General features: G+C 36.2%; 1 protein-coding gene across 1 annotated transcript; it reads left to right on the top strand.

Annotated features, from left to right (window-relative positions):
* The first annotated feature begins 351 nt into the window (after window positions 1–351).
* Window positions 352–1,702, top strand: LOC149954583 (alpha1,4-N-acetylgalactosaminyltransferase 1-like). The gene is made up of 2 exons (XM_090169970.1): window positions 352–382; window positions 1,332–1,702. The coding sequence occupies exons 1-2, from the start codon at window positions 352–354 to the stop codon at window positions 1,700–1,702; spliced, it is 402 nt and encodes a 133-aa protein (XP_090026096.1).
* Window positions 1,703–9,273: the final 7,571 nt, after the last annotated feature.

Below are 9,273 nucleotides of genomic sequence, written 5' to 3'. Positions count from 1 at the left end.
AAAATAATAAACGTCTTCCAAAATTATTATAAAATACTAACCATGTTTTCTCGTGGATAACTATTGATGTTTGACTTATTGAATATAATTTTCTTTGAGAAAATCTCAAGGGGCTGATCACTCCGCGTAATCGGTGTACAGAGCCGTACCTTTGACTGTACTAATGGGATTACGAATAATCTTTTAAGTCCCTGCCTTTGGCAGTGCTAATCTATGCGTAATCCGGTGTACAGACTTACTAAGAGTGATTAGCCCCTCGGAAAATCTACAAAAAAAGAGAAGCAATGAAGATAAATTTTCGATATTTTCTATTTAGATAAATTTTTTGAATTTCATCGCAAAAGAGAGATAATGCCTGCCTTTATACCGAATCAAAAACAAAGTACGTTCATTACATATTAACAAATTGTTTCTAACATTTTAGCTTTAATAATCAACGTCTTTCCTAATGTATATGTTGTTTAACAGAAACACGTTCTAAATTGTTTTTTTTTTACATTCGATTCCCGTAAATTATTTTTTTAATATCGCGCTCGAAATCTAAGTACCGTGAATGAAATTCGTGTAAATTTACACAATTAAATCTACCATTTTTGATACAATTGTCTGTTGGATTTAAATTTTAATTATTTAACATGTTTCTTTGGAAATTGTTAACAAAAACACTAATTTTGGTTCGTAAATTAACGTTCAGATTTTTGCTTTTGTTCGAAAAGTATAAAAAATATTAAATGGTTGAAATATAAGACCAAATGTTCGGGAAAGTGGTACTTTTGTGGGACTATATCGCGATAAGATTTGCCTTCATGGTGGTACGATCGTCTACCGCCCTGAAGGCATATCTAGCCCAAGTACTATGAATTCAGTTAAATATCCTTCTGAAACATTGTTTCATATATTTCGTAAAATATCAGCCCCTAGATTAGTTAATTTGTGAGAGGTATTCAACCGATACTAATCTATCTAGCGACATGGTGGTTCCCCTTAAAAGTTACAAAGACTCATTCAAAGGCCAAGAACAGAGATTCCATGTTCTCGTGCGCGAATTTTGACCCCCACATCTGAACTTGTTGATTTCTTGAGGAGTGACAGCTTGGACAGCTTTACCGATGGCTCAGACTGTTTTTGAATTGTACAATATCCAGAATTGTCGAAGCGGTCACTCAAGTTGTCAGAGTTTTTCATAGATGTCAGCTAAACTGTCATTCGCAAAACATCGAGTACAGGATAAGAGGGCTAGAAATTCGCCCTGTTGTCGGTCTTTAAGTCCATAATGAAAAATAAAAAAAAATTTAAAGTAATCGCTAAATGTTTTTTTTTGAACCAACCAGAGTCCAAAAGAAATATTTTTTTGCTGGAAACGTCGGGTGCCATAGATCTCAATTTCCGTCAGGCTTGCGCGGTAGAATCAGCTGCCAAACACCACAGCAATTGGAATATCAATCTTCTCATGGGAATATCTCCTTACGCCTTGGATCCGAACTCTTTAATCAAGGTTTTAATGAAGTCCTACGACATAAATGTTACTCGACTGGACATACCATTAATGATGCGTAGAGCCGAATTTGAAGACCACTGGTTCAACAGGTCAATTAAGCAAAGTTTATTCAAAGTCGAGCATCAGAGCGATTTGGCACGTTTATTGTTGATTTGGCTTGAAGGAGGGATATATTTAGACCTAGATTGTATTGTTCTGAGGTAAGTGAATTGAAAAGTCAATAGCTAATTTCCTAAGGCTAGCCCGAGATCAATGCACTTTTTATATTCGAAATAATCACTAAGACTACACTGCAAATAAATCGTTCACCTTTAGATCACTATTTTACACATTGGTAGCACAAACATGTGATCTGTATATGTTCTACAAAGTGTTCCCTTGTGTGCTTTTACGATCTCCGAGTGTTCACTCTTTTGAAAATATCGCTTATAAGTGATCTCGTTTCACCTATCCGTGATCTTAAAGTGGTCAGGGTGCACTTAAAGAACACATAACACATTTAGAACACTAGTAGCAATGGTTTGGTACACTAAATTATCATATTGAGAACACCACGTTGTAAAAATTTGCTACACCACATAATCTCTTTTCGAACACTTTAAATTTATAGTGCAAATTGGTACACTATGCGTAACATCTAAAGCCTAGTTCACACTATACATTTAATTGGACTACTTAATGGTATCCAACTAATTGTAAGCAAGAAAATTGTAAAGTGTGAACAGAAAAAGTGGGAGTTGTTGCTACAATTATTCTGTTCACACTATACAAATTTATTTTCTTACAACTAGTGGGATACAATTAAGTGTCCCATTTAATTGACAATATCGGTAAAATCAAGATTTTTTTAACAAATAGTCAAAATGTAATAAAGTTTTACATTTAACTAAAACTAAACTTTGACGTTGATAAATTTTACTGAACACTGAAAATTAGAATCTATAACAGCTCTTTTCGTGCTGGACCAAAATAATGCACTACACTGCAAAAAAAAGGTTCACTAGTAAATCACTAAAAGCACGCTAAAAGTGCGCAACAAAATCGGATCACTATACACCAAGAGATCACATTTAGAACATAGTACTTCGTGTGTGTGTAACTAGTGTACTATAGTGATCTACAAGCGTGAATAAAACGTTCTTTAAGCAATTCAAAAGTGTGTACAGGTGGATCACTAAAAGATCACCAGAGCAACAAAATTGGCTCACTTGCTCACTTAAAGCACACTTAGGAAACACATAAGAGAACACTACTGTTTAAGTGTTTTTTGGTGTGTTTTTAGTGTTCCTGAGTGATCTTGTAGTGTTTTTTTGGCATTCTGAAAGTGTTTCAAAAACAGTTCAAAATAGAGCACTAAAAGATCACCTGCGCAACAAAATTGGCTCACTTGATCAATTAAAGAACACACCGGAAACACAGTAGAACACTTAAACAGTAGTGTTCCCTTATTTCTTTAAGTGAACAGGTGAGCCAATTTTGTTGCGCAGGTGATCAATTAGTGCTCAAATATTGAACGGCATTATTTTTGTTTGCAATTTATTAACGTGAATGATATAAGTATCTTTTTCTGCTACTACAGATATATCTAAAAAAATAGTTTAGACCCCGTGCGTTAAAAATCTTGGTTTTACCGATATGGGTAGGAAATAAATATGTAAGGCAATAGGCCCCTGGCGTAGATTAGATATCTGGCAGCATTAAAGCTATCCGCAATGAGGAAAAATACCACATGTGGCTCTCATTTTCGTCTGCTATAGTCCTTGGATAAATTAAAAGTTAAGCAGACGATTTTGAATTTACTTGTATCTTCTCTTTTCGTTATGCCCCCTTTCGGCGGCCATCCACGACATGTAGAGGATACAAATACGTAATGAAGTCAAAGCTACGAGAACAGGGGGCTTAACAGACGTTTGATACACGGTGATCCCACTTAGCAGAAGCTAAGCAAAAGCTTCTGCGTCGCTGGGGCCACCTAGATTCGTTTCAGTATGGCTAACACACTTGTTTTCAAACACGGACAGTAGGCGCCGTCTCTTATTCCTGTTTTTCTACACACGGCGTCTATAGAATCTAGGTGGCCCCAGCGACGCAGAAGCTTTTGCTTAGCTTCTGCTAAGTGGGATCACCGTGTATCAAACGTCTGTTAAGCCCCCTGTTCTCGTAGCTTTGACTTCATTACGTATTTGTATCCTCTACATGTCGTGGATGGCCGCCGAAAGGGGGCATAACGAAAGTTTTCAGTAGCTAATGGGGATAAAACAAAAGTATGAAATTTCAATTCGCAACCGAAATTAGACTAGGTGGCGCAGCGACGCTCAAGCTTTAGCGTCTGCTAAGAGGATATATATAAACAATTAGATGTTACGCTTAGTGTACCAATTGGCACTATAAATTTAAAGTGTTCGAAAAGAGATTATGTGGTGTACCAAATTTTACAACGTGATGTCCTCAAAGTGATAATTTAGTGTACCAAACCATTGCTACTAGTGTTCTAATTGTGTTATGCGTTCTTTAAGGGCACCCTGATCACTTTAAGATCACTGATAGGTGAAACGAGATCACTTATAAGCGATATTTTCAAAAGAATGAACACTCAGAGATCGTAAAAGCACACATGGGATCACTTTGTAGAACATATACAGATCACATGTATGTGCTACCAATGTGTACAATAGTGATCTTAAGGTGAACGATTTATTTGCAGTGTACATGAGCCCATTTGTAGACGTGCCGTTCAATATTAGAGCACTAAAAGATCACCTGTGCAACAAAAATGGCTCACCTGTTCACTTAAAGAAATAAGGGAACACTGCTGTTTAAGGGTTCTACTGTGTTTCCTGTGTGTCCTTTAATTGAACAAGTGAGCCAATTTTGTTGCGCAGGTGATCTTTTAGTGCTCTATTTCGAACTATTTCTGAAACACTTTCAGAATGCCAAAAAGCACTACAAGATCACTCAGGAACACTAAAAACACACCTAAGAACACTTAAACAGTAGTGTTCTCTTATGTGTTTCCTAAGTGTGCTTTAAGTGAGCAAGTGAGCCAATTTTGTTGCGCTGGTGATCTTTAACTGATCCACCTGTACACACTTTTGAATTGCTTAAAGAACGTTTTATTCACGCTTGTAGATCACTTTAGTACACTAGTTACACACACACGAAGTACTATGTTCCAAATGTGATCTCTTGGTGTATAGTGATCCGATTTTGTTGCGCACTTTTAGCGTGCTTTTAGTGATTTACTAGTGAAACTTTTTTTGCAGTGTATAGACTGTTTTGCTCTATAATAATCATTGACTCAATGTCATTAATTCAGGTGGTCGGGTTACAATATGTGGTGGCAAGCCCTTCATGCCACGCGAGCCAACAGATCCGTACACTAACTATTGCCGCTAACCCCAACAGGTTTTTATTGAGGGGGAAACTGAAGAACTCGGGGGAAACCCCTTGAAACAAGTGGGGACCGAACTTGCAAACTGAACGCAGAAGGAGTTGTTCCGAGTTTTCACCCAGTGCCACCAGCTGGGATCGAACCGGGCTCCTCTAGCTGCTAGGCGAAAGTGCTAACCACTCCGCCACCCCATGTAGCCCCATCTGCCCTATAATAGTTCTTTCTATAAATTCGGGGGGGAAACAAGCAGGGAGGAAGAAAGCATGTTCCTAACGCGTCACATACTACGTCATCAGTGAAGTTTAACAGAATATTTTTACAGGGCTGGCAGATTCGACTAAATTCGTTACGAATTTACGAATTTAGTCAAATCTGCCAGTCCTGTGATTGGACTTTCGCCGGTCGACGTTTATTTTAATCGTTTTATATTTAAAATTTCGGTTTTTAAGCAAACTCAAATTAAAAATATAAATAGTTATCTTTAATGATTCCTGGAATTTGTCCTACAAAGGTGTGTATTATTCTATTATTTAATTTAATAGTTATAACCTTAGAAGCCTAGGCTTAGTAAATAGTGAATAACCTTGGATTAATTATAGAAGTGTTAGCTTCTATTATTAATCCAAGGAATAACCATAGACAAATAATAGAATCTTTTGTTTGTCTATGGAATAACCATCAAACACATTGAATAAGCCTAGATACCTAGATTCAGGTTTTTTTTTAATCCTGAATTTACACTTGACTTAATCGTATAAGTTAAAACTTTTACACTTGACTTCTTTAGAAATATATTGCCTTATAATGGTGGGTTGACGCTGCTGCGTGCCAGGCTGTAAAAGCTCTTCTTTCCGAAATCCTGATGTATCATTCAATACGTTTCCAAGAAATGAAGAACTACGAAGGCAATGGATAGAAGTGATAACTGCGAATACACAAGAAGTTAGTAAGGTCTCTGAGAAAAGGCCATGGTGTACACCCGTCTTGCGGAAACCTATTGGACTGAATCATCATACGGTTTGTGGATACCACTTCAATAGAAGCGGTCGTAAAGACTTTAGCGACAAAGTACCCAAGAAAAAGAAGCTGAAGACGTGCCTTTTCAATCGATTAACTCTACATGTGAAAGCAACTACGCTGTTAAAAGATTTGATGGTAAGTTTTTTTAGTCTTAAAACACCATTTAGATATCTTGAGAAACTCAAATCTTAACGCTATAATTTTTGAATTTCCAGATCATAACTACAGTTCAACAATCACTTCCGAGTCTGTAATTGAAATTATCATATCACAACGAAATGAGATATATCAGCTTCGTACCGCATTAGAGCAGCATGAAGAGGTAAAAGCTCTCAATCAGGCATTGATTTTGAAAAATGAAGAATTGAAATCAAAACAAAAAATAGATTTTTTACAAGAAAAGAAAAGCATGGAACTCGAGATTAAAGGTTTAAAAGATAGCCTTTCCTCACTCCAGCTTAAGTATTTAGAATACCAAAACAAAGTCCGCAATCTGGAGATGGAGCTGAAACAATCACAAAGATTCTCTTTGGAAAAGGTTTCACATTCTCCTTCCATGATTAAATTTTATACAGGTTGCCAAAACCTGGAAGGCTTTAATGACTTATTTGAATATATTCAACCTGATTTAAAAAATCTACAACTGTATAATGGGGAATCAGGTTACAAAAGAAAAAGCGATCGGTTAGAATCGGACAATGTCGGTCGTCCAATGGTTCTACCCTTCAGAGATCAACTTTTTATGGTGTTGTGTCGGTTAAAAGTGGGTCTTCTTGAAGAAGATTTGTCTTATCGTTTCCACGTTTCAGTGTCAACAGTGTCCAATATATGTATTGCGTGGATCGACCTATTGTACCGAAGACTCGCAATTACAGATGTGGCCTTCTCGGGCCTTGGTAAATTAATATTTGCCTGAAGAATTCAAAGAGAAGTATTCTACTACTCGCGTCATTTTGGATGCTTCAGAGTTGTTTATTCAGAAACCGAATGACTTTCGAGCTCAAAGCGATACTTGGTCTTCGTACAAGACACATAATACCGCAAACGGATTAATTGGTATTACGCCTAATGGTTTCATAAGCTTCGTTTCAGATTTAGTGCCTGGGCGTATGTCAGATAAAGAGCTTACTGAACAAAGCGGAATAATCAATTTATTAGAGAGAGGGGATAGTGTTATGAGTGATAGGGGTTTCTAATCGAAAAGCTTTTAAAAGAAAAAGAAGTAGGACTGAACATGCCTCCATTTTTGAAAAACCAAGCTCAGCTTTCATTTGAAGAAGAAATGGAAACTAGAGAGATAGCTAGCGTACGGATCCATGTTGAAAGGGTCATACGAATAATTAAAAAATACCATATTTTAAGTACTATTTTTCTTAATACAATGCTTAAGCAACTCAATAAGATCTGGAAAATTTGTGTTTACCTTGTTAATTTTTGTAACGAACCGCTACTTGATGTTAAAAAGAAAATCGCGGATATTCCTGCAAAATAAGTTCATTAATAAATTTAAGTGAAAAATCAAATATTCAACTCATTTATTTTTTAATTTGTTTCTTAAATTTCATGTACACTGTATATTTAAAAAAATCAGGTACATTGTAAGTATTTAAAATGACTCATTTAAGTATCACAATTTAGCTTTTCAAAATATGATATGCCGCAATCTACATAAAATGACATAAGTTTAGGAACCATTGTACCATAAAAAAAAGTTGAATCAAAAGGTATTCTCTCACAATGAGGCTTGTCATTGCCACAGTCAACTAGTAGATCGCACCATTCGAGGTTTGTCAAACCTAGTTGGCCTTGAATCTGAAAATAATGATGATGGTTTCGATTTAAGATAATTTTTCCATTTTCATCAATTTTCAGATTATTTACACTGGGTTCTTTAATTGCAAGTGCTTTCTCAATGCTTAGGCTTAATTCATGGCATTTAGATAAAGTTTTGATTTCTAGTAATCCATATCCTACATCTTCGTGATACACTAAGCAATCTGGAAGAAGCACCGAGCATAGGAAAGGACGGATTAACACATAAACCTACTGAAAATGTGGTCACATTGGGGTGAATGATTTTATATTTCTTCGTTGCAGTTGTTTCATTTTTAAACCAAATTGAACGTACATGTCCTTGGACAAATCTGTGCTACTGAAAACTGCTTTCAATAAGGCTTCATTTGCTTCTTTGCGTCTCTTGCATATTACTCCAAATTTAGAAGCAGTGATTCTTTCCTTTCGCTCAGATTTCCACAATAAACAGTTAGATTGTCCTCTAGTCTCCACTTCTAATGTTACAGCATCTTTCAATGTAAGTTTCAATCTATCCGGAGTTGCTGCTAAAGTGCGTGCAATTAGAGAATTCAGCTTTTCATTCCCTGGTATCTCAAGCAGTTCCCTTGGCAAGGGGATTTGTCGCACTGTAGGATGCGTTAATGTAGAAATTGCTTCTTGAGGTAAATGAAGTACAGCTCCATCAGCAGGACGAAAACTGTTTTCCGCTTGAATCCGAGATAGAAAGGACCGTTTATTCTGCGGTGTAAATCGTTCCGCAACTAAGCTTTCTATGCGCAAAGTCATATTATGTTTGTCATCATTCTGTTCATTTTGATCTAGTTGTTTAACACTGCAGTAATTTAGCTGATTTTTGACCTTTCTAATAGTGCAACACTTGACTTTCCTGGAGTATGTCTTACAAATTCAAGCTGATAAAATTTTTTCATTGAAACACTCCCTTGCGCTGTTGGTGCACTCCAAGTTCGTGCTTTTTGGGTGCAGGCCTGATTATCGGGAACGAATACCTTCCCATCTCTCTTACAGTCTAAAATGTACCAAAGTACGGCTCCTACATGTTTGCAGGCTCCTATAGCCCCAGCTTTGCATCCGCACCAAGTGGTTTCTACTAAACCTGTTTGGGAGCTTAATTGAATAGTTACATTACATTTAGAATGGAGAGTGAAGGAGCCTTCTACTTTGCTTTTGATGTATATGCTAGAAGGGGAGGCTGATGGAGAAGTGTTGCTTGAACTAGGCTGATAAATAGAAATGGAGCCAGAACTTAATAGTAGATCAGATACTTTACTAGCTTTGAACATTCTATATCCCAATGTCAAATGCTTTTTGGCCTTAGCATTCCTGTGATGTTTGATAATGGAAGTTTCTTTAAAAATCTTTGGCACTATTTTAAGTTGTTTCGTCCAGTTTCCTGTAGGTAATTTTATCTTGTTGTTAATGACTTTAATTTTATCAGATTTCTTTTTTTTTCTATTAAAAACAGTAATATTTTAAAACTATGTATATATTATACGTAATTATTTTAATAACAACTTACTTCGTAAATGTAGAATTTGTTGAGTCAATTTTC

The sequence above is a fragment of the Leiobunum rupestre genome, chromosome 3 (assembly GCF_980474605.1).
Source record: "Leiobunum rupestre chromosome 3, qqLeiRupe1.1.hap1, whole genome shotgun sequence".
Classification (NCBI taxonomy): domain Eukaryota; kingdom Metazoa; phylum Arthropoda; class Arachnida; order Opiliones; family Sclerosomatidae; genus Leiobunum; species Leiobunum rupestre.
The sequence above is the reverse complement of the archived record's forward strand: the minus strand, read 5'-3'. Positions and strand labels throughout refer to the sequence as shown.

Bases quoted from the DNA above. Each gene is read 5' to 3' on its own strand.
- LOC149954583 (XM_090169970.1), top strand. From the start codon at position 352: ATGCCTGCCTTTATACCGAATCAAAAACAAA. The intron at 383-1,331 runs GTACGTTCATTA...TGAACCAACCAG, and splicing joins TATACCGAATCAAAAACAAA to AGTCCAAAAGAAATATTTTT.